The sequence below is a fragment of the Desmodus rotundus genome, chromosome 1, assembly GCF_022682495.2.
Source record: "Desmodus rotundus isolate HL8 chromosome 1, HLdesRot8A.1, whole genome shotgun sequence".
In the NCBI taxonomy this organism is placed as follows: domain Eukaryota; kingdom Metazoa; phylum Chordata; class Mammalia; order Chiroptera; family Phyllostomidae; genus Desmodus; species Desmodus rotundus.
Genome location: NC_071387.1, coordinates 100,303,310 through 100,330,307, shown reverse-complemented (window position 1 = coordinate 100,330,307; position 26,998 = coordinate 100,303,310). Strand labels below are relative to the sequence as shown.

At 57.5% G+C, this 26,998-nt stretch overlaps 6 protein-coding genes, 1 long non-coding RNA gene and 1 pseudogene across 17 annotated transcripts; 4 read left to right on the top strand and 4 right to left on the bottom strand.

The window, feature by feature from the left end:
- Positions 1–807: 807 nt before the first annotated feature.
- Positions 808–3,817, bottom strand: LOC123479022 (uncharacterized). Of its 3 annotated transcripts, none has more exons than XR_006654471.2 (4): positions 2,968–3,817; positions 1,957–2,141; positions 1,420–1,632; positions 808–1,045 (listed from the first exon to the last, which is right to left on the bottom strand). It is a non-coding gene; the product is annotated as an uncharacterized lncRNA (long non-coding RNA). The 3 variants fall into 3 exon arrangements; XR_008427365.1 differs by having other exon boundaries at positions 1,511–1,632; XR_006654470.3 differs by lacking the exon at positions 808–1,045 and having other exon boundaries at positions 1,079–1,632.
- Positions 1,983–8,176, top strand: BICDL2 (BICD family like cargo adaptor 2). Its single transcript, XM_024553263.3, has 9 exons — positions 1,983–2,264; positions 4,588–4,803; positions 4,939–5,055; positions 5,161–5,307; positions 6,174–6,365; positions 6,468–6,614; positions 7,033–7,163; positions 7,424–7,544; positions 7,648–8,176. Exons 1-9 carry the CDS (start codon positions 1,983–1,985, stop codon positions 7,807–7,809), a joined length of 1,515 nt encoding a protein of 504 aa, XP_024409031.2. The 3' UTR covers positions 7,810–8,176.
- Positions 8,177–8,181: 5 nt separating this feature from the next.
- On the bottom strand, positions 8,182–11,109 carry THOC6 (THO complex subunit 6). 6 transcript variants are annotated; one of them, XM_024553266.3, is made up of 13 exons: positions 10,970–11,109; positions 10,130–10,245; positions 9,958–10,022; positions 9,766–9,869; positions 9,638–9,675; positions 9,506–9,554; positions 9,314–9,385; positions 9,132–9,234; positions 9,001–9,050; positions 8,850–8,912; positions 8,640–8,750; positions 8,419–8,553; positions 8,182–8,340 (listed from the first exon to the last, which is right to left on the bottom strand). In XM_024553266.3, exons 2-13 carry the CDS (start codon positions 10,210–10,212, stop codon positions 8,260–8,262), a joined length of 954 nt encoding a protein of 317 aa, XP_024409034.1. In that variant the 5' UTR covers positions 10,213–10,245; positions 10,970–11,109; the 3' UTR covers positions 8,182–8,259. The 6 variants fall into 6 exon arrangements, with proteins under 6 accessions (XP_024409034.1, XP_024409033.1, XP_045045727.1 ...); XM_024553265.3 differs by having other exon boundaries at positions 10,854–10,985; XM_045189792.2 differs by having other exon boundaries at positions 9,132–9,231; positions 10,854–10,985.
- Positions 11,110–11,263: 154 nt separating this feature from the next.
- HCFC1R1 (host cell factor C1 regulator 1) lies at positions 11,264–12,612 on the top strand. 3 transcript variants are annotated; one of them, XM_024553268.3, is made up of 4 exons: positions 11,264–11,397; positions 11,688–11,741; positions 11,858–11,986; positions 12,225–12,612. In XM_024553268.3, exons 1-4 carry the CDS (start codon positions 11,303–11,305, stop codon positions 12,358–12,360), a joined length of 414 nt encoding a protein of 137 aa, XP_024409036.1. In that variant the 5' UTR covers positions 11,264–11,302; the 3' UTR covers positions 12,361–12,612. The 3 variants fall into 3 exon arrangements, with proteins under 3 accessions (XP_024409036.1, XP_053784597.1, XP_024409037.1); XM_053928622.1 differs by having other exon boundaries at positions 11,688–11,743; positions 11,848–11,986; XM_024553269.3 differs by lacking the exon at positions 11,688–11,741 and having other exon boundaries at positions 11,269–11,397; positions 12,225–12,611.
- Positions 12,613–12,782: 170 nt separating this feature from the next.
- Positions 12,783–14,821, bottom strand: TNFRSF12A (TNF receptor superfamily member 12A). The gene is made up of 4 exons (XM_053928591.2): positions 14,678–14,821; positions 13,868–13,972; positions 13,514–13,648; positions 12,783–13,426 (listed from the first exon to the last, which is right to left on the bottom strand). Exons 1-4 carry the CDS (start codon positions 14,769–14,771, stop codon positions 13,371–13,373), a joined length of 390 nt encoding a protein of 129 aa, XP_053784566.1. The 5' UTR covers positions 14,772–14,821; the 3' UTR covers positions 12,783–13,370.
- A 627-nt stretch (positions 14,822–15,448) lies between these two features.
- Positions 15,449–17,996, top strand: CLDN6 (claudin 6). Of its 2 annotated transcripts, none has more exons than XM_045189889.2 (2): positions 15,449–15,482; positions 17,135–17,996. In XM_045189889.2, the coding sequence occupies exon 2, from the start codon at positions 17,163–17,165 to the stop codon at positions 17,826–17,828; it is 666 nt and encodes a 221-aa protein (XP_045045824.1). In that variant the 5' UTR covers positions 15,449–15,482; positions 17,135–17,162; the 3' UTR covers positions 17,829–17,996. The 2 variants fall into 2 exon arrangements, with proteins under 2 accessions (XP_045045824.1, XP_024409198.1); XM_024553430.3 differs by lacking the exon at positions 15,449–15,482 and adding an exon at positions 15,822–15,893.
- A 316-nt stretch (positions 17,997–18,312) lies between these two features.
- On the bottom strand, positions 18,313–20,567 carry CLDN9 (claudin 9). The gene has a single exon (XM_045189890.2). The coding sequence runs from the start codon at positions 19,804–19,806 to the stop codon at positions 19,153–19,155; it is 654 nt and encodes a 217-aa protein (XP_045045825.1). The 5' UTR covers positions 19,807–20,567; the 3' UTR covers positions 18,313–19,152.
- Positions 20,568–20,804: 237 nt separating this feature from the next.
- Positions 20,805–26,923, top strand: LOC123479020 (ferritin light chain pseudogene; annotated as a pseudogene).
- Positions 26,924–26,998: the final 75 nt, after the last annotated feature.

Sequence of the window (26,998 nt, the reverse complement as noted above, 5' to 3'; positions counted from 1 at the left end):
CAGGACAATATCGGGTGGCTAGGGAGGGTGGGGCATAAGGGTCATGCCGTTTTTGGTCAAAAACTGCTGAACACTCAGCACAGTGTGGGCAGGTGCGCTTGTGAATCACCCATCATGTAATGGGCCAATGTGTTGTAGGAGTCTTCAAAAAAATTCACTGAAGCCACACACAGCCTCTCACAACACCACCAGCTGGCACACTGATACAGATGGGGTCCTAGAACATTCACCTAGTGAAGGAAGCCTGTACTACAAGGTTCCCACCCTCCAGAAGATAATATCAATTTGGGGGGGGGCAACCTCCTAATATAATAGTGTATGTCAACTGTAATTGAAAAATAAAGAAAAATATATGAACAAATGAAAATAATTTTCTATCCCATAGGGCGGTTGTGAGGGGAAAGGAACTGACATCAATGCTCAGCTCAGAGTCTGCACATAGTAGGTGCTCAGGTAATGCACCCAGTTTCTGATGGCAGCAAAATGGGTCAGCGCCTCTGACCTGGGTTGAGGTGACTGTCCTTGCCATTCCGGTCACCAGGGGGCGCCACAGCCCCGCCCACAGCCCCGCCCCCTCACCTGCCGATGGTGTACCTGGCACCACCTCCGGAAGAAGGGATCGGAGACCGCAGGGATCTCGGCTGGAGCCCGCCGTCCGGGGGTGAGAGCCTAGAGGGCGCTGAGGACCAGGGCCCTACAAACCTCAGGAGGGACAGAGCCGGGGCGAGTTGGTGCGATTGGCTGCGGGGTGGAGGCACCAGGCTGGACTCCTGGGGCCCAAAAGCACAGAACGCCAGCAGGAAGGAAGGTGGTGGCTGGGCTTCAGACGCCTGGGCTGGGGGTTCAAGGGGCTGGGGGCCCTGAAGCCTGGGTTGAGGTACTAAATGGCAACTCGGTGTAGGGAGGGGGAAGGAGGGGACACCCTGGATCCTCCAGAGCGGGGTTGGGCCCCAGGGGCCACGTCAAGGAGTGAGGCAGTCTGAGGGCAGATGGGCTGGGACTGCTGGGGCATCTGCGTCCTACTGGTAGGGCTGGGCTTGGACACCTGGTGAGGGGAGAAAAGGAAAGAACAAGTATATGTGTTGGGAGGTACCCAGAATACCAGGGTGGGGGGGTACCCCAGAGGATCAGGAGAGCAGGAGTGTACCAGGGAAGCCCCAGGTGTCCCCTCTGTCTGGAGTCCCTGAACTGCCAGGCCCTGGGGGAGTGCCACCAGGCTCCTGTCACCAGGGGCGGGACAGGGAGTAAACAGGAACCTGGATTGACAGGGCAGCAGTGGCTGGCACAACCTGTTACCTCGCCCTGCTTGGGCCCTGGGAAACTCCAGAGGCGACAGTTAAGTGTCTGGGCACCTGAGTTGCAACAGTGAGGAACAGAACACCTGGGTCTTGAGAAAATCGGAGAACAGGGCCAGGATACCTGGGAGGGTGGCTGAGTCCTGAGGAGATGGGGACTTGGGCTTCTGGAAGAGAAGGGGACTGGAGGGCTGGGAGCTGAGGGGTCAGGATACCTAAGTTCCCAAGGCCCTGTATTCTTGGAAGGAGAAGGGTCTGGACTTCTCCCAGAGTCCTTAGTGCCTGAGAATCCGGTTCTGGGGAGTTTCACAGCTGGTGAGGGGCTTGGAGCTGGATTCTACAATAGAAAGAGGGAGGCAGGGGCTGTCAACAGAGTGGCCCGTGTCCCAGAGCACTGGGACAAGGTTCTCTGGGGGCAGAGAATGTCTGTCAGAGGCAGAAGGCAGGGCAGCCCATTTCCTGCTTCTCCCTGCCTCAGTTTACCCTGGGGACATTAACGGAGCTAAATGGCCAAGACAGATTATTAACCCTTCATGGCCCAGGGAGGCCTTGGCCGAAAGACTGGGAGGGCCAGTGGGCCGGTGAAGAATTAAAGGATGGACAGGTCAGACCCCAGGCTGCAGAACAGAATATCCTGCAGCTACCCGTCCCACAGACTTACCTGTCCCCACAGACGCTGTAAGAACCATGAGCTCCCCGGAAGGGCCAAGCTTCCAGTCAGGGCTGCTCTCAGGTGGCACCTCCCCAAGCTGTGATGAGGGCTTCTTTCCCTTCATCCTGGAGCGGCGGGATTCATTCCTGGGAGGAGGCCCAGGGCCTCAGGAGCACGAGGACCTGGCCCTGCAGCTGCAGCAGAAGGAGAAAGACTTGCTGTTGGCCGCAGAGCTTGGCAAGATGCTTCTGGAGCGCAATGAGGAGCTGCAACGGCAGCTGGAGATGCTGAGCACCCAGCACGCTGAGCGTGAGGAAGTGAGTTGGCAGCAGGGGCGGAAGGCAGGGTGCACGGGTGGGCAGATGGAGGACAGGAGAGCAGGGGGCAGAGAGCTAAATGGGGATGCGTCTGGAATAATTTAGGCCTGGGCCTAGTTCCCCTGGCAATGTTGTTTGGTGGTTAAGAACATGGGCTCTGAGGATAAGACCTGGATTCAGACCCCTGCCTGGCTGTATGACCTTGGGCAAGCTGCTGGACCTCTCTGAATCTTGGGTCCACCTCCTCAGCAGTACAATGCCACCCCAGCCAACAGTACTGGGCATCCCCTCCCCAACTGGCTCTGGACTAAGCACTTTCCATGCATCATCTTGGTCAATTCTCACCCAACCTTTGAGGGAGAAACAATTCTTCCCTCTCCCCAGGTTCTGTTGTCAACCACACGGGGGTCACACCTGGCCCCTAAACACCCTGGACACTACTGGCTCCTGGATCCATGTCATCAGCCCTAAGCGCTGCCCCGAGTAGCCCAACCTGGGTAGCTGACCGCCCTGTGCCTCTCCAACAGGCCATGGAATGGGCATCTCCACATCGGTGGCACTCTTCATTATGAGCCTGTCACCCACAGTACTCATCTCAGTTTCTCACCTCAGGGCCAGCCCCTGAGCATTGCCATGCCCTCTCCTCCCACGCCTGTGAGCCCTACTGATTCTTCTACACCGGCATCTGAAGCTGCCCACTTACTATTTCTGTAGCCTCCAATCTGGTCGAGGCTCCCTCATCTCTGCCCCAGACACCGCAGTGCCCTCGCTAGTCCTGAGTTTCTACTCCTGCTCCCTGGAGCCCGTTGTCTGTGGGGAAGCCAGAGGGATCTTCAAAAATTGCAAATCAGATTATTTCAGACCTTGCTCAGATTCTCCCAATGGCTCTTCATCACATTTAGAATGAAACTTAAACTTCTAACCAGAGCCTAAAAGTCCCTGACCTCAGCCCAGTTACCACTCTTCCTATAAGGGGAAGGCCCTCTTTTCCCTTCCTTGAGTAACTAACCGTTCCCTCTGGGCCTTGCACTTATGCTTCCTTGCATTTAGCCCTTGTCCTTCTTGCCCTGCAGGAGTCAATTCAGACATCGCTTCCTCCTGAGGGAGCCCCCCCCCCCCTCGCTCTTCATCACTTTCCAGGGGTTTTTTTTACAGCCCTAACTGTCCTCCCCAAACTACCTAGTTCAAGTATGCGTCTGTTTGCCTGAGACCTTTGGACTGTAAGCTGTTTTAGGCAGGGAACTTGGTGGTCTCACTGACTGCTGACATCCAGACCCCAGAAGAGGAGCTCAGGAAATACTGACTGGATGGATGGATGGATGGATGGATGGATGGATGGGTGGGTGGGCCATGGTAATATTAAGTGATTTGCCTGACCACAAAGCAGCAGCAGAGCTGGGCGATAGCCAGGACAATTGCACCCCAATCCTGTGGGCTTAACCCTAAAGATGTGTTGCCCCTACAGTATTTAGTTAAGAGCTTGGCTGCCTGGGCTGGGATCCCTGCTCCATTAATTCACTGTGCGTCCTTGGGCAAGGCATTTCGCTTTCCTGAGCCCATTTCCTCATCTGTCAAGTGAGGACATTCATGACTCTAACTCTAGCGAGTTAAATGAAATGGTACGGGTAAAGCGCTAGCACAGGGCCTGGCAGGAGTACTGCCGATGACTAGCAAGTGTGGTTAGCATCACCTTCCAGCTTTGAGAAACTAAGGAGAGTGAGGGCCAGAGGCTGGCCCCCCAACTTGCCTGCTTCCCCAAGCTGGACATTTGGGTGTGCCAGCCTTGTCCTCATACTAGTTGGACAGGTTTTAGGGAAGGAAGGCAAAGGCATGGGGCCCAGGTGGGGCTGGCCGGGGTTAATTAAAGGGAGCTGGCTGGGAGGAGCTGAGGGAGAGGGACTGAGCAGTGTCTGGCAGAAGCTGAACATCCAGACCCTAGTTGTGTGAGGCCATGGGTCGGGGCTTAAATTCTGCCAGACTAAGGCACCATAAACGGCACCTGCAACCTCGGGTCCAGAAGCCCAGGAAGCAGCAAGAGGTAACTGGGCATCGGGGAGCCCACCCCATGGCCAGCGGGGCTCAGGTGCTCCTGTCAGGCCTGGAAACTTCCCTCTTCCATGCCCCCCCCCCCGCCTCTCTCCTTTTCTCTGAGTCTCTGCATCTTGCTCTTTCTGTCTGCTTCCTCCCTTGTCTCTCACTTTCGTGCCTGTCTCAGACTCCATCAAACTCTCTTTAGCTCTCTGTCTCTCCATCTGGGTCTGTGTCTCTGTTCCAGTCTCATCTCTCCCTCTCTGTCTCTAACCTTCTATCTTGGCCACCATAGCGACTGCAGCAGCAGAACCATGAGCTCCGCCAGAACCTGGCCGCACGGGGAGCTGAGTGGGAGGCCAGGGCTGTGGAGCTGGAGGGGGACGTGGAGGCTCTGCGGGCCCAGCTGGGGGAACAGCGCTCAGAGCAGCAGGACAGCGGGCGAGAGCGTGCACGGGCCCTCGGCGAACTCAGCGAGCAGAACCTACGGCTCAGCCAGCAACTGGCCCAGGTGGGAAAGCCTTAACCCACCCAGAATTCTGGGTCCCAGTTTGGGGGATGCCCTAGGGTTGGTGTTGAGTTTTAGGCCAGCTGAGAGCCCCACTGCCTTCCCCCTCTCCACTCCCCCAACCCCGCCTGCCCCCAGGCCTCTCAGACTGAGCAGGGGCTTCAGAGGGAACTAGATGGTCTTCGCGGGCAGTGCCACACCCAGGCCCTGGCCAAGGCAGAGCTGAGGACACGCCTGGAGAGCCTGCAAGGGGAGGTGAGTGCTGGCTAGGGCTGGGGGCCTGTTGAGCCAGGAAGGCTGGGCTGGGGGCTATCTGGAACTGGTGCAGCACCTCCCCTCCAGCTCTGAGACTTTCCCCAGAACCAGATGCTGCAGAGTCGCCGCCAGGACCTGGAAGCCCAGATCCGAGACCTGCGTGAGGAGGTGGAGAAGGGCCAGGGCAGGCTACAGGCAACCCATGAGGAGCTGTTGCTACTGCGGCGTGAGAGGCGGGAGCACAGCTTGGAGGTGACCAGTGGGGTTGGAGTGCATGGGTACATCCCGCTGGGGCCTTAGCCACTGCCTCAGGTCTTCCTGGGAGATGAAGCCAGAGCTGCGCCACTGGGAGCCCCATCAGCTGGGCCACGAGAGCATAGGCACTAACCCAAACGCAAGTGGGAGCCATGGAAGGGTATTAATCAGGGGTGGTACACTCTCAGAATGCATCAGAACCAGCTGGGTGGTCAGAAATGGGCTTGAGGCTAGAGCTCAGGCCAGAGATGATGGGGACCTGGACCAGGTCTGAGGCAGTAGAGATGGAGAAAAGGGAATGAAAAGAGTCAGCACTTTGGGATCAAATTTTCTGGGTTCTTGTGGCAGCATCCCTTCTTATATTGTGGCATACCCAGCCTCAGTTTCCCCACCAGTGAGTTGGTATGGTAAGGGTATAGAGCTTTGGTGAGGGTGTGAGGCACTATGCACAGCACTGGGTTAGAAGGAAGGCTCAGTAAATGCTGGATGGTAGCAATTAGTGAAAGAGTTAGAAGGTCGACTGGTTGGGTCCCAGCCAGGCTCTCTGAGAAGTTACCTGACGCGGTGCGGCGGGAGGGAGGGTGATGGAAGACTTTAAAGCTGGGACGCCGACTCATGCCCTGCTTTATAGGCAAGGAAACTGGTGTAGGCTAAGGGGAAGTGCCCAGCCCTAGGCCGCCCAGCGATCTGGGAATGGGGGAGCAGGCGCCTGTAGCTGGGGTGCAAAGACTGGCGAGCTGCCTAGCTCTCTGTGGCGCACCAGCGCCCCCTGTGGGCCAACCACAGATGCCAGCAGCGGGCTCCCCTGGCTGACCGCATCCGCTTGTCTGTCTGCCCTTGCCTGTCTATGGGCGCTAGCACAGCTGGAATGTGCACGCTCCGAGGCCAGGGAGGCACTGAGCACGCTGCGGAGGCTGCAGCAGCGAGTCTCGGAGCTGGAGGAGGAGTCACACCTACGGGAAGCTGACACACAAGAGGTCTCGCTGCAGTCAGAGCTTGCCCATAGTCTTGACAGCCACCAGACCCAAAACGCAGATGGCCACAGAGACGCCCCGGTGAGCTCAAGGCCCAACAGCCATCCAGGAGGGCTGCAGACTACAATCCTTTTCCTTTTTCTAAAGTTCAATACTTCACTGACCAATTCCTTTGATAAACAGACCATTCTGTCCCCGGAGGCCCAAGAGGTATCCAGTCACCAGCCTTTGTCCCAGGAGGAGAGCTTGGAGCCTCCCAAGAAGAGAGCATCCATGAGCCCAGGGAAGATACTGGAAAAGGAGTTGGAAGTAGCCCAGCTGCAGGACCAGGTGGGAAGCAGGACCATAGTGCTGGATGCAGAGCCCTTCTCAATGTTTCTCCTTTCCGTCTACAACTCTGAGCCTTTTTCCACTAATCCCCCTCTACCTGGATCATCCTTTATCCCAACAAGAGCCAGCCTATGTGCCATCTCCTCCAGGAAGACTTCGCAGACTGCATTTCCCCCTTAACCCCACCTCCCAATGCTTCTCCATGCACCGTTCCTGCAGGCTTATACCACCCACTAGCCCCACACCAGGCTGGGAGCTCAGAAGATTCAACTCCAGCACAGAGCCACAGCTGCCTGGAGTGCTTGTGGAGCAGTCAAGGAAAGGGTGGTCAGAGAGCTGAAGCCCAAGCTTCCAGGAAGAGCAAGGGCTTAATGACCCAGAAGCCTACTTGCCTCTCTGCCCCCTCTCCTGCCTGCAGGTCAAGCTGCAGCAAGCAGAGATACAGTCCTTGCGGGAGGAGCTACAAAGGCAGAAGGAGCTGCGGGAGCTGGAGGACTCCAAGGAGGCCTTAAGCTGCGCCCTCTCAGACAGGGAGGAGGCTGTGAACAAGTGAGCCTGCCTCTGCCACTATTCACTACCTCCTCAGCAGGGCTAAAGATCCCCGGGGCACTCTGGTCATTCTAAGCCTCACTGTCCTGATATGGGTTATAATTCTGCCAACTCTGACCCAGGGACCCTCTTGACACCTTTGGTTTCAGTGTTATCGGTCTCACCCCTGCCCGAGTCCAGGCGCCCCTGCCCGCCCCCGTCCCCCTGTTCGCTCAGGTCCCATCGCCCTCTAATCAGCACTCTGCCCCTGTCGCTTACAGGGCCATGGAACTGTCCCTGGAGCTCAGCCGCGTCTCTCTGGAGCGGGACTCCCTCTCCCAAGAGCTGCTTCGCACCATCCGCCAGAAGGTGGCGCTGACGCAAGAGCTGGAGGCTTGGCAGGTGAGGGGCAGGCTGGAGGGGGCGGGGCCGGAGGGGGTGGGACCGTTGGGCTTAACCCGCTCCTCCAGACCTGCTGACCTGCACCCTGCTGACCCGCACGCAGGACGACATGCAAGTGGTAATTGGAGAGCAGCTGCGCTCCCAACGCCAGAAAGAGCTGAGTGAAGCTGAATCTGCTCTGCATCGCCCCACTTCCCGCTTCTCGCTGCATAGGAGCCCTGGGCCTGTGGGCGGATTTTTCAGCAACCTCTTCCGAAAGACCTGAGGGCCGGGCAAAGGGCCCACATTTGCCCTCTCTGGCTTACTTTCCTCTTTCAGCCAACGAAGCACAAGACCCTAATTGTCCTCCAAAGGGGGTTGGTACCCTTCCATACCCCAGGAGGCTGAGCAAGGACTTACTAAAAGCCCCAACTTTGGGAGTCAGGAGGCCCCAGGTCGGTGGTGGGAGCAGGTGGGGCAGAGCTATCTATTTTTTGAATCTATATACATCTTTTCTAAGCACTAGAGCACTAGGCCCCCTGGCCCTGGCATGCTCCAGGGGATGGGGTAGGGATGGTTATTTATGTATCGAGATCAGAGTAATATATAAATTATTACACCAACTTAGTCTCCCTTCTTGGGAATAAAGCACATTGAAGAAAAGCCTGAAATTTTATTTGTAAAAAGAAAAACCAGTCCAGACTCCTGGAATGGGGGGAGAGGGAGTTGCCGGAGGTCAGAAAGACAGGGAGAAGGCACGGTAGCCCAAATTGGTGAACACATCCACCCGGCAGCTGCTACCTGCAGCTGTCAGCACCTGGAAGCAAGAGGAGAGTGATGGACCTGCCCATACTCTTGGCTTCCCAGGACCCCCACAGCTCCTTGCAAGACCCACCTTGCACTCCGGTGCTGCTGGCTGTTGGTTGAGGCTGAGGCTGAGCAGTCCTGGGGAGGAGCCAGGCACCTGAGCCTTAAGCTCCCCACTCAGCTGCCACTGATTGACACAGGGTCCCTGGCCAGCTGACAGAATCTGTGGAGGGCAAGGACCGGATTTAGAGGTCACGGCTGGAGACAAGAACCAGGCAGGGGTAGCAAAATGAAGACAGAGAGCCTCACCAGGTCCTGGTAGAAGGTGACGTGCTTTTGTGGTGCCCACATGGGGAAGATGGTGGTGGGCGTGGAGGATCGGAGGTGCCAGAGGGTGAGTGCTGGGCCCCCTCCACAGACCTAGGCAGAAAGGTGGGGGTCCCCAGCCACCATAAGCCACAGGCCCTCAGCCAGTGGGGCCCGGACCTGCCACCCCATCCTGCACTTTGTCTGGCTCACCATCCAGTCTGAGTCAGTTGCCAAACATCCGATCCAACGCCCGTTGTGGGGCCTTGAGCACTCCTGGGAGGGAGGACAGGAGAGAGGAGGGGATGAAGACTCAGGAGATGCTCAGGGAGAGGGGAAGACAGAGTGTGGGGCATGCCCTCACCTCGTGCTTGTAGACCTCGATTGTCTGGACCTCCTTGGCCATGCGGAGGTCTGTGGGGGAAGAACCATGACAGGTACCCTACTCACCCCAGCCTCCTCTACCACCATCTTTCCAACCAGACACTCCCTTACCCCAAAGCCGCACGGCCCCATCTTCACCGCCTGACAGCACCTCAGGGTTCCGCTCCCGCAGTGCCAGGCAGTGGATGTAGTCTGTGTGGCCCCGGAGTGCCTGCTGCAAGGAGAGGGGCGGGATCAGAATGAGATCTTAGAAGAATGCCTTCCCCCACCATCCAGCTCGAGGGCCCTCTCACCGTGAAGGTCCCCGTCTCTAGGTCCATTGTATGCAACTGGCAGTCTCCCCCTGCCAAAATGAGGGAATTCTCCTGCAGAGGAAGGCAGGGTGGGATTAGCAGTCAATGTCAAATCAGGACAGACATAGGGAGAAGGATCAGTTTGGGCCCAAAACAGGCCAGGGTAGAACCCTAATCACAAAGGTCTCAGACCTTGGGGACGAGAAGCAAAGCATTGATCTCAGGCACTTCCAGGCTGGTCCTGGGGGAAGGAAAGCAGGGTCAGCTCTGGTGAGGCAGCACTTGCACCCCCATGTGCCCTCTGCCCATGTGGCCCTGGCTTACCTGTATGGGGGCTGACGACGCCATAGCTCCTTACAGCCCTTCGTGGAGGGGAACACTGGGTGACCTCAAAGGCTCTCTATGGGGCTAAGCACCCCAGTGCCCCCCACCCCAAGCTCCACACTCCTTACCTTCTTGAGGATCTCCACCCAAAGCCAGGCCTTCACCTCCCCATCTCCAGCACTGAACAGATGTCGATCAGTGGAGACCATGCTGTAGACGGGCCCATCATGGGCTAAATGGAAATGCAGAACCTGAGTAACCTGTCCTGCTCCCTCCTCTAGCCTGGAGTCCCCTAAGCCAAACTCAATGGCTGCACCCACCTTGGAAGGTCACTATGGGTTTCTTACTTTCTTCTTTGGCCTCAGAGCTCAAAGCAGCAGACAAGCTGAAGGGGAAAGGGGAGAGGGTGTATGAGTCAGAAGCAGGGACGTGAATCCCGTGCAGGCCAAATGCCCGAGCCAATGGGTGTTGGGGGAGCAGAGACAAGGGTACCTGAAGATGGCTATTTGCCCATAATTGTTGCCAGACGCCAGGAACTTCCCGCAGGGTGAGACACTCTGGGAGAAAATGGTCATGTGCAGCCGCTGCAGCGCCTGAAACACTTCCCTCTGTGGGGAGAGGCTGTATGAAGGCTGTCTGGGAACCCTAATCCACAGACTCCTTCCTGGCTCCCCTGCCGTCAGTTCAGCCACTGCCCATACTTCTCAGACCTCCTTTGAGGCCCACCAAGCGGGCATCTGCCCATACAGTCCCGGGGCGGGGGGGGGGGGGGGGGGGGGGAGGTGTGCTCCAAGAAGAGGTTGAGGACAGGAGTGGGGGTGCTTAATGCGAGGTGCCTAGTAGGACCTTGAGCATGTACCCAGCCTCTCCTCCAAGCTTCCTCAACTGCTGAATGGAGCTCACGGGAGATTCTGTTACCAATGTATGAACTACTGTATATAAAGACCTTCGCACAGGGATGCCTCATTGAAAGCGCATAAAACGTGGCTCTAAGGCCGCAATAAAGAAAAACATACTATCTCCCAATCCCTATCTTCTGACTTTCATGTCAGGTCCATGAGGTAGTTCTGGGTTAGTTTTCCGCTTGGGGTCAGAGTCCGAATCCTACAAACAGCCCACGCAAAACAGGATTCAGGTCACGACTGCTTGCTTGCCCCTTCTGAACCGGACATGGACTACAAACCCCAGAAGACACCGCGCACCACGCCCGCCTCACCTGACCCAAAGGCACCGCGTAGGGCACAGCTCGCTCCATCTCGAGAACTACAAGTCCCAGAGTGCTCCGCGCGCGACGCAGCCTCACGAGTCCGGACGTGCCCCTGAGTGGCTCACCTTCGCGGCGTCCCACCGATCCAATACTGCCAGCTGGTTCGGCCTGAAGGCGGTCGTCGCGTACCACCAGAGCCCGAGGAGCCGAGGTGAACGTCACGAAGACCCCCGGCTCGACACTAAGTAGCGTGCACCGCAGCCCCGCTACGCCGGATCCCTACCCCAAACCCGCCGCGCAGACCAGCTTTCCGGTGACTGCCGTCCTTCTATCACGCCTGCGCGGGATCTCGTCGCTGCGCGCGCCTAAAGACACACCTCTCGCAGTTGGCCACGCCCTCGGAGCTCCGCCCTTGCCTCTGGATCCCACCCCTCTGCCCGCAGGACCCCGAACCCCAAATGATCCTTCAGCAGGCCCTGGAGCGAGACCCACCGAGTCGGGTCCAGGGTGACCCGCGAGCTGCCTTGGGGACGCCTCGAGGCTTGGACGCGAGGTGTGTGTGCGGTGGCGGGAACCTCCTAGAGCCAAAGGTGGTTTGACTGGGGGCTTAGGGCTTGTCTACAGAATAACACGGTACGGCGAATCGGCAGGGTTTGGGCATGAGCTGAGACAGGTTTGGAGACTTCCCAGGCAGGCTGCTGGATGGCCCGGGATAGTGGAGGTGACTTAGGCGTCAGCTGAGATGGACTGGGGGGTTCCTGACTGACCCTCCATGTTCAGGCTGGCAGATCTTGGGGATGGGGCCAAGAGGGTAGGGTGCACCTAGCTCTCTTTTCTTCTCAGCTCCCCTATCCGAGCTGTGCCCATGAGCACCAAGCGGCGCCTGGAGGAGGAGCAGTGAGTTTGGGGGCAGGGAGGGACTCCCAACAAGACCTTTTAGGTCACTTTAGGTCCCCATCACCCTGCCTCCCCTCTGAATATCCCAGCCTGCCTGCCTCCTGGTCTCTCCCCAGGGAGCCCCTTCGAAAGCAGTTCCTGTCTGAGGAGAATATGGCCACCCACTTCTCTCGACTCAGTCTACATAATGACCACCCTTACTGCAGCACCCCGCTGGCTTTCTCCCCAGCTCTGCCCCCACTCAGGTAGGCACCATCCACTATTCACTGACTGGGCCTTGTGGAGGATCACACCCTGTCTGGGAGCCAACCTCCAGGCCCTGCCTCATCCTGCTATTTTTAACTTGCAGCCAACCATGGCTGCTTCGCCTCTTGGCTCCTTAGAAGGTGGAGGCAGCCCAGAAGCCCCTGGGGACCTGAACCTGGTGGGAGGTGGTTCTGCCAGGCCAGCCTTATCCCTGTGTCCTGTCCTTTCCTCTTCTAGGAGCCCTTGCTCTGAGCTGCTTCTCTGGCGCTACCCTGGAAACTTGATCCCTGAGGCCCTCCGGCTGCTTAGGCTGGGGGACACTCCTGCCTCCCACTACCCTGCAAACCCAGCTGGGGAAATAATGGAGCTCTGAGTGCTGGCAGGCAGTGCACCTGCCCACCCTTCTTCTCCTCCACCAGAGAAGACCAACACCGCCATGAAGGGACCAGGTGCCCTGCTTTTCCTCCAGATCAGGCCTTTGGGCACCAAGACCTTCCCCCAACAGAGGACAGTGAGCCTGGGGTAGGAGGGACAGGAGGGACAGCAGCATGGAAAGGGAGGCAACCCCCCCCCCCCCAAGAAGAATTGAATAAAGAATGCTGAACAGATAGACGATGGCTTCAGTCTGGAACCTGGGGCCTCTGGGAAGAGAGGGCAGGCTTGGGGCACCAAATGCTAGGGTTTCTCCTTAAGATCTTCCCTGAAAAAAACGGTCAAGGCCTGCCCAGGTCCTGGCAGGCTGGGCTCAAGCATTGAGAATGTGTGAGTCAGAGCCTCACCCCCGCCCCCGCGGCTGACTCACTCCTCCCTCTAGCTCTGGGAAGTCAGACTGGGGAATCATGCCACTCTCCAATCCATTTAAAGTTAAAGATTCTTTTATTAATAAATTCTCCCATCCCTCCAAACTTTCTCCCCAAAATAAATATCTCCCCCCTCTTTGAGAGTTGGGGGTGCAGTGTCTCAGGGCCAGCCCCCCTAGAGGGCCAGCCCCCTAGTGTTAGGAACAGATCCCTAACCCAGCCCCCCCAGGCTGAGACCCCAGTGCTGAAATTTCAGCACATCTGAGTGGGTGGGGTATGGTGTTCTGTCTGTCCCTCACTTCAGCCTGACCCCCAGACCATGGGGGTAGGGGACCCTTATGCAAATGTTGCACTTCTTAATGTCAGTTATCTGGTGTGAGCCGGCCTGGGTCTCCTTTTCTGTCCCGGAGCCAGAAGTCTGGATCCAGGCCTTAGAGAAGTGATTCACCTGTCCCCCATGCCTGCACACCCCCATGACTGGAGCAGCTTGGCTCTGGCTGTGTCTGGGAGGCAGGGGCTGGCTATGAATGAATGAATGAATGAAGAGTGGGCACCGCCTCCTGCTGACTGGGGACACTCATTGTCACTGGATCAGCGCCACGCCAGGACAGCCCTCCCCGCCGGTCTCCTCAATGGGAGCTGCAAGATAAGAAGAGGGGTCATCAAGAACTGGGGAAATATTGAAGAGTTGTGGGGTGGGGGGCGAGCGGGCCAGGGCATACTTACTGGTAAACTTTTCTCTTCTGCGGCACTGTCTCCAGACCAGGAAGCCGGAAAGTAGCCCCAGCACGACGGCCAGACTCATGGCACCCCCCAAGATGGGCCACAGCAGCCCAAAGGAGGCTGAAGGGGCCCCTGCGCCTGGGGGCGGGACTCGAAGTCAGACGTCAATGCCAGTCCCACCCCGTAGATCTGACCCCGAGTCTTTCCCCTACCATGGCCCCTACCCCAATTGGAGCCCTTGCCCGCTTCTGCTTCCCACTTAATTCCCCAGATCTGAAGCCATCTGCTCCCTCCTCTACCCCAGCAACTCTCCCCCAGTCTGGGGTCCACTCGCCTCTGGCCCCGCCCTCCACTCACAGCCCAGGCAGAAGTCGCTGTGCGGGCGAGCTGGACACGACGCGCAGTCCATGCACTTGTCGAGGTCCGCGCTCCAAGAGCTGCCACGAGAGCACGGAGTGGTGCCTGAGGAAGGGGCCATGGGTCAGAGGCTGGGGTTAGGACGCGGCTATTCTGGGGGCTGAAGTCAGGGTCGGCCGGATCGTATAACGTGAGTCACCGGCGCCCTCCGCATTCCTCACAGGTGACCCGCACGGCCTGAGCGGGACGTGGCAGCACGGGGTGAAGAGGGGCATAGCGCGGGAGGCTGGGGGAGGGGTGAGGTCCCCACAACCCCTCCCCCCCCCGCCGCCGGGTGACTCATTCCTGGGCACTGGGCCCGACCCCGGTCCTCCCCCTTCCCCCCGCATAGCTGGGCACTGAAGTCACCGGATGGAAGGGGGCACCACACATGGTATGGGGCGCAGACCCCTGTGCTTCTCTAGACCCCGGCCCTCGACTTCGGTCACTGGGACTGGGCAGACCCGGTATTGACCAAGCTGGGGGCATTCCCCGTCACCGGACGAGACATCCGGCCTTCAAACTTTCCCCACTTCCGAGTCCGAGTTGGACAGGCGGGAAACTGAGGCAGGGACTGGGGATGAAGCTCGGAGCGAGATGGGACTTCCTCTGGCCAGCGAGCGCGGTGTCTAGAAACTACCTGCCTCCCGATTCCATGCAACCTCAGTTCTGCCCCCTCCTCTAGGTCCCCAAAGCTGGCCCCCGTTCCCCGACCGAGGGTCCCCGGCCCTCCCGCCCTCCCGCCCAGCCCCAGCCTGGCGCCCGGCATACCTGACACCGGCTCCCCAGCCGCGGCGCACAGCAGCGCCAGCCCGAGCCCCAGTGCAAGGAGCCGCAGCAGCGGGCACAGCAGGCTGAGAGCCATGGTGCGCGTCCCGCGGCCGCTGCCATCTGAGACCGCCGCGAGTCGTGGGGACAGACAGCCTCAGCCGGGTCCCCGCCCCCGCCTTCCGGGGCGGGCCGCTGGCCGCGGCCCGCCCACAGACGCCCCGCCCCGCCCGGCCTGGCCCGCTAAATTCAGACAGAGCTCTGCAAACCACGTCCGCGTGCGCGAGCCGTGGGGACTTGGCAGGGACGCAGGCTTAGCTGCCCTCTTGGGGCTCAGGTCCGAGAGGTGTGTGTGGGTGGCCGGAATCAGACAGGAAAACACGGAAGGCAGAGATAACTGCAGCTTTATTAAGGACCCCGGGGGTGTCATATAAAAATAATGCTGTATCCTTTAATTTCTACCTTAGGACATAGTTACCTAGTAAAATGAGTGCTCGTCTCCATTTTAAGAGTATGAAACTGAGGCTCGGGAGAGTGTCGGAGCCGAGACCCAAGTTCCGGCTCCACGCCCTGCGCCCTGACCCACTGCGGCCCCGACGTAAGCCGCTAATGCCCCACAGCCGCACGCAGTCTTGAGAGCTGCGGACGAGGAGGTCGGGATTCGCGCACCCTCAGTGGTCTGGCCTGGGGTCTCTGCCCCTCCCCGGGGCGGTGGTCCAGTGACGTCACTGCCTCTTTAAGTTCCCGCCTCCGCCCCATCCTCACACTCGCGGCTCCTAGGAATCTCCGCGGACTTCTTCCTTCTCAGGTGATCCTGGGGGCAGTGTGCGTATTGGGAAGCAGGAGGTGGATACCTAGAGGAACGGGGTGCAGGGGACGGGCAGCATGGACAACCTGGACTGATCTGGCGGCGGCCACCGGGTCGACGAGTCCCCGGCGAGGGACAGATCGGGTCCTTGGGCTGCTCGAAAAGGGTTAAACTCCCCTCCTCTCCTCCCCTGGGACAAAGGCACCGAAACCCGGGCGCCCCTCCCCCACCTGGCTGCTTCTCGATCGGTCGCCCCTCCCCCTCACCTGCGGGAGCAGACCCTAGGCGGGCGCCGCCATTAAACTTTACCTCGCGAGCGGCTCCCAGGCGGTTGGGGAACTGGGGCCGGACACCCAGGGAAATAGGAGTCGGGAGCGTGAAGGAGCACCCTCGGAACGAGTCGAGCCCATAGTATGTGGAAAGGGAATGATTGGTCGAGGGCAGACGAGGTGCAGGATGCCTAGGCTGGCCGGCCTCGGCCAGACACCTGGAGGTGTAGACAGGGGACTGCGACCAGCAAGCGATGGCCCGCCCCGTCTGATCTCCCCCGAGGTCTTCAACTCGGACCCAGTTGAAAAAGTGAATGGAGAACCTGCCCTCTGGCCGTACTGCTGGGCTGGTGCTAGGTTTAAGTCCGAGCGGTGCGCGGGAACTTTGGGCAATGGAGAGCCACAACAAGAATCCAACAGAACTGGTCTGGGTGGAGACCTCCAACACTAAGTGAGATGTGAGGGGAGACAGGTGAGGGTAGGCTGCTGTAGAGGAGCTGGTTCACTGGATAGACCCCAAGGATTTTAGCTCCTTTTAGGGAAGTTGTGTCCCGAGAGGATGGCATTTGGGGCAAAAATACACAAGAAAAATGTCCCCGACCTTGAGGGTATGTTTTGTGGCCCCAAAGGGAGAGCAGAAGAGTGGGACCCAGAGAGGCAGCCAGTGGCTGTTCAGAAGGAAGTGCTTTTGGGTGGGAGACTTCCCCCCCTCCCCATCTCTCCTGCCTCTTCAGGGATTGGCTCCAGCTGGGGTGGGCTGGGCTAGGCTAGGGCAGGCCAAGAGGGGACTGGTGAGCCACCCAGAACACAAGATCTTTAAGATCAAACTGGAAACCTCCTGCCTGAGGTATGGAGCCATGTTGGGGTGAGGGGTTTGGACACTCCTGTGGGGTGGTAGGAGAAAGCTTGGATCTCTAATCCTGGTAGTTTTGAGACTGAAACTCAATAACTAGAGCTGACCTTCCATCTGTGCACCCTGTGGAAAATACCTAACGATTTCGCTGTCACTTCATCCCCTTTTTGTCACTTTACTGTTTGATAAAATGTACCCATAGTGGCTGAAGCCAGGAACTAACACTTGCTTAAGCTTTATATTATCTTTCATTTGTACCCAAAACAGCCAGGACCAGGTGGCTTATTTATTTACTAGTGTAAGGCAGTGCCTGTCATATAGCTAGGGGAAAAGAAATAAATGGTAAAGCATTAATGCTTATTTTGCCCATGAGAAGAGAGGCGCAGGGACAGGACGTGGCATCCAAACTCCCAGGGTTCATACCCTTGGTGTTCTGTGTGGCCATGGCGCATGGCCTCCGGGTTAGCGGTCAGTGGGAATGAGGGGTCTGGACCAGCAGGTCTTAAACGTTACTCTGTTCTGTCCCTCAGCACAGCTCCTTTCAACCTCAACCTCATTATGGCCTCTGCTGGTCTGCAAATACTGGGGATTGTCCTGGCACTGCTTGGCTGGGTGAACGCTCTGGTGTCCTGCGCCCTGCCCCTGTGGAAGGTGACCGCCTTCATCGGCAACAGCATCGTGGTGGCCCAGGTGGTGTGGGAGGGACTGTGGATGTCCTGCGTGGTGCAGAGCACGGGCCAGATGCAGTGCAAGGTGTACGACTCAATGCTGGCGCTGCCCCAGGACCTGCAGGCTGCCCGAGCCCTCTGTGTCATCACCCTCCTCGTTGCCCTGGTGGGTCTGCTGATCTACCTTGGTGGGGCCAAGTGCACCACCTGTGTGGAGGACAAGGATTCCAAGGCCCGTCTGGTGCTCACCTCTGGGGTCATCTTTGTCATCTCAGGGGTCCTGACCCTCATCCCCATCTGCTGGACGGCCCATGCCATCATTCAGGACTTCTACAACCCCCTGGTGGCAGAGGCCCAAAAGCGGGAACTGGGGGCCTCCCTCTACCTGGGCTGGGCAGCGTCTGGCCTTTTGTTGCTGGGTGGGGGGCTGCTGTGCTACACCTGCCCTTCTGGGGGGTCTCGGGGCTCCAGCCATTACCTGGCCCGATACTCAGCATCCGCCCCACGTGCCAACTCTCAGGGGCCCTCCGAATACCCCACCAAGAATTACGTCTGATGTGGGTAGGAGAACGTGGGCTCCCTTGACAGTGGATCCTACCCCTGAGCTGGAATCATGAAAATGCACAACAGCTTCCCGATTGCTTTCGTTTTTCCTTTTTATTGAGGGAGGGGGGCTTTCCTTTTAATCCATTTGATAAACACTGAACCAAGAAGAAAGACTCCCACCTGGACTCTGCTGCTGGCTTGTCTTTGGATGATGGAACCAAGGAGGCAACACTGAAGAGTTTCTGGATCTTTCTCCACCTTGGACATTCCTATCTGGGAGTCTGGCCTGGCCAGGTGCTTTGTGACAACAAGATGCTTTGATGGGCTGTCTTGGGGCAGGGCCTCCCCCGATTTGCAGGGATGAGCACTGCCTTGCTGACCAGGCCTCTGTAAGCCCAGGGGCTCTTGAGCTAAAATAAAATCTTGAGCTAATTGAGCGTGAAGTAGCCTTGAGAAGAGTAGGTGATAAGTTACCAGAAACCGCCTACCTCCAAAGATTTCCACGTCTGGCTCTTTCGCCCTTGGCCCAGAATTTCTTCTCGGCCGCGCTGTAGGACCCTGGCCCTCTCATCTCTAGACCCTGTACATTTCTGCTATGCCACACCCACACTCAGCAATTTTTACTAAATAAAGTGTGTTTCGTTTTGCTTTGTTACTTGCTGTTGGTGTTGCTGGGAGGCTATTGAGTTCCAGCCTGGTGTGCAGTGAACGTGAGTGACTGGCCTCCTTTGTTGCTCCCTGCCTAGCAGGGCCCGAGTGAGGTTACCCATAGGGCAGGACCTAGATCAGACCTTGGCCTGAAAGCCCTGGGGAGGCCACCTGGGCTTCCCTGCCTAATCACAGATCAAGGCAGCTGGAGGTACAAATAATCTTTATTCTGGAACTCCATTTGGGGCAGGGGAGTGGGGTGGGCCTTCTGGCCTGGAGGAGACTGGCTTCTCCCAGGGGGCCTGGCCTGGGTTTCTGAATGCAGGTAGGTGGTGGCCAGGCTGGAGTGGACCAGCTTCAGGGCAGGCAGAGCATGATCCTCTGCTTGTTTGAGCCAAGGAGCTACTGCCCTTTGGGTGAGGCCCAGGTTCCAGGGGTAGGGGAGGAGGGCCAACCCAGGACCTGGACACCAGAAGAAAGCAACTCGTTTTGTGAGGCAGGCCAGGAGGTAGGGACCCCATTCAGGAGGGTATGGGCTCAGCCAGGCCATCTGAGACTAGCCCAGAAGCCAAGCCTGGCTGGAGCTCCTGGAAAGTGGGTTTCATGTGGGGTAGGGGTTGGTGGGAGAAGGCCTCCAGCACAAAGTCCAGGCTCTGCGCAGCGGGCTTCCGGAGACTTCCTTCACCTCATACGTAGTCCCTCTTGTCCATCCCAGAGGTGCCTGAGCGGGAGGGGATAGAATAGCCCAGCCTGGGTCCTCGGGGCCGGTCAATCTGGGGTGGGGGGCATGTGCAGCAGAGGAGGCCCCCGCCCAGCATGAGCAGGGCAGCTGATGCCCAACCCAGGTAAAGGGAGGCCCCCAGCTCCCGCTTGAGGGCCTCAGCCACCAGGGGGTTGTAGAAGTCCTGGATGATGGCGTGGGCCGTCCAGCAGATGGGGATGAGAACCAGGATGCCCGAGAGGAGAAGGATGACCCCCGCGGTGAGCACGATGCGGGCTTTGGCACCTTCATCCTCCACGCAGGTGGTGCACTGGGCGCCCGTAATGGCCACCAGCAGGCCGAGCAGGGCCAGCAGGAGGGCAACAACACAGAGGGCTCGGGCAGCCTGCAGGTCCTGGGGCAGCGCCAGAATCGAGTCGTACACCTTGCACTGCATCTGGCCCGTGCTCTGCACCACGCAGGACATCCACAGTCCCTCCCACACCACCTGGGCCACCACGATGCTGTTGCCGATGAAGGCGGTCACCTTCCACAGGGGCAGGGTGCAGGACACCAGGGTCCCCAGCCAGCCCAGCACAGCCAGGGTCATGCCCAGGAGTTCTAGGGCAGCTGAAGCCATCTGCTCCTTCGGCTAGGTCTTCTCAACTCTTGGTGGTCCAGTAAACTGAGGAGTGAGTCGTCAGGTGCTGCCAAGTAGGGGTCTTGCTGCCAGCCAGGAATGGACAGTATCCTCAGGCCAGGACAGTTCTCACATCTGTGGACCTTTTGCAAGGCGCCTCCTCGCTCCGCGCCCCTCACAAGTGTGTCTCTGGCTCCCGACAAATACAAAATCTCACAGTCCTGCTCAGCTGAGTGACTGGTATCCCCCCGAGACGCCCGTCGCCCATCAGTTGCCCAGTGGCTGCTTCTCCTGCCACCCAGCAGTCACGCCCCAACCCCTGCCTGTCTGACCAGCTACACAGAACCTACCCTCCAACCCACCTTCAGGCTGGAGAGAGCCTCGTCCCCTCTGGCTGGCGCAGGTTCACGCTGAGCAGTATACCCCTCCCGGAGGCCACCTGGGGACTGCCGGCTCCTGGCAGCAGGCATGGGGCTTTTAAGGCGGAGGCAGGGGAGGAGCAGCCAGGCCGAGACGGGGGAGACCGGTGCTACGGGGAGGAGGCGGGGCTGGGATGGGGGGAACTCAAAGTTGGCGGGGAGGGCATACCGTGACCAGGAAGGAACAGGGAAGGAAAGAAGAACGTCTATGCCTGTGGGAGCCCAGGAGCAAAGGAATGGTGAGACTGAGGATCAGCTTTGGGAGAAGAAATGTAACTGGCTCAGGACAAAGAAGTGGGGGGGGTTGGGGGACTCAGCTCCCCTTCCTGAGACTCCTCCACCCCTGCCCCGCCGTCCTTGCTCCCCCGGGGCCTGGTTCGTTTCTTGATGATGCAAACGTACCCCAGCTTTCCCAGTTCCGCGCATCGCCCCCCCCCCACCCCCGATACCCCGCCGCTAGGACTCTCCGGAATTCGATCTGTCTCCTGTCTCAGCCCAGCGGCCCTAGCGGCTCCCGAGGGAGGGGCCCTGCCCGCACTGTTCCCTAGGCGACAGGTGCCTGGCGCCCGGCTCAGGTGGCATCGTCCAGGCAACGGCCTAGAAAACCACCCCCTCAGTTATACCTCAGCTCAGGTATGCCCTCTCCACCCCCTCCACTGAAACTGGGGGCCAAGCTGAGTTGCTGTTAAGTCTCTGGAGGCCAGAGGATAAAGAGCCTGTTGTGGAAGTGGGGGAGGAGCACTCGGGGCATGGGGTGAAAGGGGAAGAGCGGCAGGGGCAGGAGCTACTCTTGCCCATGGGGAGTGAGTGACCACTCTGGGGGGACACCACAGGGGAAGGCAATGGGAGTTAGGCCCAGGGGCCTCCGATCTCCCCGAGCCCTGCCTCATAGTCCTCAGGAAAGACCCGTCCTCAAAGACGGGGCAGAGCTCCAGGACTCCTGCTGTGGGAGGCAGCCTGGGAGGCACACAGACCATAGCTGAAATCCTGCCCCTCTCACCTGGGATAGATAACAAAAGGTCAAGTTCCTTAACCTCCTTGGGTCAAAGACCTCTTTGAGAAACCTCCTGAGACCCACAAACATGAGCCCCTCATTTTAGGGGATGGGTTATGAACTCCCTCAAGCCCCTCCCTGGGTGCTAAGAACTGAGAATTGTTGTATGAAACAGGGGGGTGCTGATGAAAATTCCACTTTCCGGGGTGGTTGGGAAGACTCTCAAAGGCAGCCCTCACCTGAGAGATCCTCTCACCTCCATCCCTCCTGAGGAAGAACAGAGGCCTGACTGGCCTGCGAGTAAGTGTCCTTCAACACATGTCCTGGAGGGCTGGGAAGACCCCCCACACCCCCCGGTCACTGCACCTCCCTAACACCCTGGGGGAGGGAAGGGGGGTAGGTGTGCCCCACCTACCACAATGGAGCTTTATTCATAAATGATTCTAACTTCAGGTTGGTGCATTGCTCTGGGAATGGGGTTTAGGATATTTTTGTAAGAGAGGTTTATATTTTCCGCAGATTTGCAAAGGGGTGGTTGACCCCAAAAGTTTGAGAACCTGTCCCCCTAAAATGGGGAGACTGAGGCCAGAGCTAATCCATGGGTCTGCAAGTTGGCTCCTGTGATGAGGGCTTCCTCTACCCCTGGTGCCTCCCCACAGGGCCCTGGGGCAGTGCTGTCCAGTGTGAGGGGCTGATCTGGTGGCCCTTGGACACCTGAGGACTGTGAGGGGAGTGCTGAGGACGGCGGGCTGTGATGGGCAGGGAATATCTTGGGCAGGGTTTGCCCAGTTCCTCCAGCCCCGGAGGCCTCAGGTTGAATGGGGAGGGAATGTGGCTGAGCAGAAGGGCAAATAGAAGCAAGCCTTCAGGGGGCTCCCTCTATGGTCTGCAGGGCTGCCAGGAATCCAGCTCCACAGGTTTGGGCAGGTGTCAGGCGCACTCAGCAAGCCCCGGTCTCTGGGAAGGGCCCACTGACCCACCCACCAGGCCTCCCATCCTGGGCAGCCCCAGCACAGGGCCTTTTGTGGCCCCCAGGCTCAGCGCAGTCTGCCTCCTGCCTCCTGCCTTGGCCATAAGGTGACCAACTCGTCCTGATCTGCCTGGGGCATTCTGGTTTGAGGACTGAGTCCTGCACCCTGGGGAATCTAGGACAGTTGGTCAGCCCGCAGTCAGGCCTCGCCTTCAGGGCCCACCAGTTCCATAGGCAGCTCTGTGGCGCTGACCCCCATGTTGTCACGGGGCCTCGTCTGGTGCTGCACACACACCAAGTACTCCTAGCATCCCAAGAAGGCACTAAGAGGACCCCAATTTTTTTTAGATCCCAGTTCTTTGGCTCCAAATATCTACACTCAAGAAGGGGGAGACCCCACACTGCTAGGGGCTGGCCAGCCACATGGGAGGTGGGTGCCCAAAGGATGAAGACACCCTCCCTTTTACCCCCCTCCTCCAGAGACCGGTCCCACCAGAGGTGCCTCCAGGGTGGCCCTGTGGCTTCAGCTTCCTCCTGCCTGTCACCCACTCTTCCCCATCTCTGCTAAGGTGCTACCCAGAGGGAGAGTAAAAGTGGGGCAATTTGTTGGAAAACAGAGAGGCCAGAAGGGGGTGGTGGGAGGAGCTGCCCACTGCAGGTGGGGGACAGGGAGATTCATTGGCAGGGGACGGATGCCCAGGGCACCTAGGCAAGAATGGACTTCCTGCCCTCAGCCCTTCTTGGAAAGAGGTCAGGAGGCCCCAAGCCTTCTCTGAGTTCTCCCAGTATACCTGGATTCAGTTGCATCTGGAAACCAAAGGGTTACAGTTGGAGCCTGAAGCTGAGACTGTGATGGGGCTGGAATGCCATTGATATGGAGGGTCGAGATCCCCACTGAGGTTAGCAACTCAAGGGTACTTTAACACCTCCGCTGGAATCCCTACCCCCATCTGCCTCTGCCCCGGAAAGAGGTGGGACAGGAGAGCATTCCCCACCAACCTACCTAGGGAGGAAACCGGGGCAGGGGTCAGCCTTGCTGTCCACCAGCCCTGTCAAGGAGTGGGCCTGGAAGTGGGTTTGGAGGCTACCCAACCCCAAGGGTATCACCTACTACTGGAGAGGTGCCTGAAGCCCAAGTGTTATGGGTAGAAAAGCCCATCCAGGTTCCTAAACCTAAAGGGGTGAATCAACCTTGAGATCCCATAATAATTCTCATCGGTTTTACAATCCCCACTTTACAGACATGGAAACACGTTAAGGAAATGTGGCCTACATGTACATGCATGAAACAGGACCAACCTGATACCACTCCAGACCCTGACTTCAAAGCCAGCTCCTTGCCCAGCCTATGGGGGAGCTCGGTAAGTTGGGCCTTCCGGTGCCTTTCTCTGAAGGCGGCACAGCAGTGCAGCCCAATGGCTAAGCCTCACACTGCCACCCCACCTGCATCCCGTGCCCCAGAGCCAGCCACCCCCTTCTCCCCCCCACTTCTAGAGGCTCCCTGTGCCAGGAAGTCTTTGTAGAGAGCCACATCTGGAGCTGATTCCACAGGAAACCACTCTCCACCCTGGCTCATTCTCACCACGCCTGCGTCCCCGATGCAGGGAGCACTGGTGTTTGCTCGCCACCTGTGGCAGGCAGCCCACTGGCCCCTGGGTCGGACCTGGTGCCAACCCCACCCCAGGGCCGCACTGGGAGAGTCACAGCTGCCCTAACCTCAGGTGCCTCCCGGCTGTAAAACAAGGGAGAAGCCTGCCCTGCTATCTCCAGTCACCAAAGGCGTTTGCCCAGGCTGCCAGCCCCTCATACACCTTGGGGATCACTATAAGGATTCACAAGCTATTTTGTCAAGAGGGCAATGGCAGCTCCACTTGTAAGTGTGGGCAGAATCCATTGATTGGGTAGCAATGAACTTTATTAACAGTCGTAATTGTCAGCTCTCAACCAGCAGTAGTTATCCAGGTAGAGTTTCTCTCTCAATGCTGTCGTTCATTGTTTAATGTTTAAAAATATGTTTATTGATTTTAGAAAAAGAGAGAGAAACATCAATTGGTTGTCTCCCATACGCACCCCAAGTGGGGATCAAACCCACAACCTAGGCACGTGCCCTGATTGGGAATTGAACCCCCAACCCTTCTGTATACAGGACAGTATACAGGTGTGGCTCCAACCAACTGAGCCACACCGGCCAGGGTTCAACAGTGTCTTCCTGAAAGATACACATTGTTTTGCCCTTCCTGTTTACTGTGTGATCCTTAGCTGGGAAGAGAGGAGGGCTACAGGACCTAAAGAGGATAGAAGAAGCAACAGGCCCCAGGAATGAGAATTTGGCCATAACTCAACAGAGGGAAAGAACATCACTCTCTCTTTTTTTAATTCCTGTACCAGTGAAAGCTTTATCAAGGTACTAGTGCCTTAGGCTTCTGTCTGGGGACTCCAAGCGCACCCAGGGCTCCAGGTCAGCAAGGAACAGAGCCTAAAACATGGTAAGGGAAGCTGGGAAGACAGCTCAGGATGTGGGCCCCACAGGGGAAAGGTACCACCTATATGGATTGGATGGTGGCCCCCGATACCTCAGGCAGCCAATGCCCATCCCCCACCCCAGCCTTAAGCCCTGGAACCTGTGAGTGTGGCCTTATTTGAAAAAAAGATCTTTGCAGGTGTAATTAGGTTAAAAATCTCAAGATCAGATCCTTCTGGATTTACAGTGGGCCCTATATCCCATGACAGGTGAATCAGAAAAAAAAGGGGGGATGGGGAGATTTGAGACACAGACACAGGAGAAAGCCAGTGAAGATGGAGGCAGAGACTGGAATGACTTGGCCACAAGCCAAGGAACATCAGGAGCCACCCGATGCTGGATGAGGCAAGGGAATCCTCCCCTAGAGCCTTGGTAGGGACAGTCCTGCGGTACCTTGATTTTGGACTTCTGGCTTCCAGCGCTAGGAAAGAATAAATTTCTGTTGGTTTAAGCCACCCAGCTGTGGTGATTTGCTACATTAGTCACAGGAAACTCATACACTGCCTTTCTTGCTGATAGGTCCCAGGATCTCAGAGGTCCCCCAAGGTCAAGTTGGCTTCCTGATACTGTTGCTACAGAAGAGCCCATTGAGATAGGGCATCTGCCTGGTTACCTGAGCCCAAGCCACCTGAGTAACAAAGAGGACTTTATTCTGAGTTGTACATGCTGGGGAGGAACTAGGAGAGCAGGTGAAGACGGGGAAGAACAGGGGCTCCCTCTCATGACTCACCGTGGGAGCTTTCCTGTCCCGTGAGGATGACGTCACAGCCCTCACTCCAGGGCCCAGTATCGATTGTTCAACACTACTCCCAGTGCGCCCAGGCCCTCAGGACCCCTGAATCTATTTCAGTTGAAAGTATTGACTTAAGACTTAGAAGGCAGGATCGAGTTTCCAAGAAGCCATACAAACCCAAGTGCAGGAGGGCCTCAGCGATGGCACTCAAACTCTTTATAAGAGAAAATGAGGCAGTGCCCTCGGCAGGTCCCCTGGATCTGTCTCTTGCTTCATAGTGTTTGGTTAAAACAGACCCAGGGACTCCCCTTCTTCCAGCCTCCAGCCACCCTCCAACCTGTTTATTCTTTTTTTCTCCAAGTTTTTAAAAATAGATTTTAGAGAGAGGAAGGAAACATCGATTTGTTGTTCCACTTATTCACCCATTCCCTGACTGATTCTTGTACGTGCTGTGATGAAGGCTCACCCCCACAACCTTGGCCTATCAGGATGATGTTCGAACCAACTGAGCCACCTGGCCACAGCCCCTCCAACCTCTTTTCCAGTTACCACCTTCAGGACCACCTCAGCCATCCTCAGCCTCCTGGAACAGCCAACACAGTTTTGTTTTGTTTTGACCTTAACTCCTTATTGCCAAACAACCATGAGCTCCCAGATTCATCAGAATTATTCCACCCAGATGGAGAATGCCGTGAACCGCTTGGTGAGGTGCATCTGTAGGCTTCCTACAGCTACCTCTCTCTGGGCTTCTATTTGGACCTCGAAGATCTGGCTCTGGAGGGCATGGGCCACTTCTTCCACAAGTTGGCAGAGTAGAAGCTTGAGGGCCCCGAGTTTCTATTAAAGATGCAAAACCAGCGCGGTGGCCGAGTACTCTTCCAGGACATGCTAAAGCCTTCCCAAGGGGAGTGGGGTAAAACTCAAGATGCTATGATCATGGAGGACCTGAACCAGGCACTTTTGCATCTGCATGCCCTCGGTTCTACCGGCACAGACTGGCATCTCTGTCGCTTTCTGGAGAACCACTTCTTGGATGAGAAGGTGAAACCCATCAAGAAGATGGGCGACCACCTGACTAACCTCCATAGGCTGTCCAGCCCCCAAGCTGGGCTGGGCGAGGATCTCCGGCTCACTCTCAATCACCTAGGAGCCTTTGGAGCCCAGAGGTCTTTGAGGCGCCCCTCTGCATTCCCCTGGTGTCTGGCTTTTGCCTGAGCCTCTCCCTGAAACCACTAGGCATCCATCCTTTTAACCACCCTAGAAACCTCTCTCATGAATTGGACCAAATGGAAACAATAGCAGCAAAAAGAAAAAAAAAAAGAGAGAGAGAGTGAAAATGAAATATTTGGGGTAGCTTTAGTTAAAATACTTTAAACTTTCGTTTTCATTTCCTCAAGCCACATGCTGTGCCCTGGAGCCCCACCCGCCCGGATCACCAGACAGCTTATCAGCACAGGGGATGAGTTACATTCTCAAATAACCAGACAAGAGGCTTGCTGTAGGGCAGGAGAAGAAAATGGAATAAATGAGTTTATTTTCAGACTTACTGCTTCCT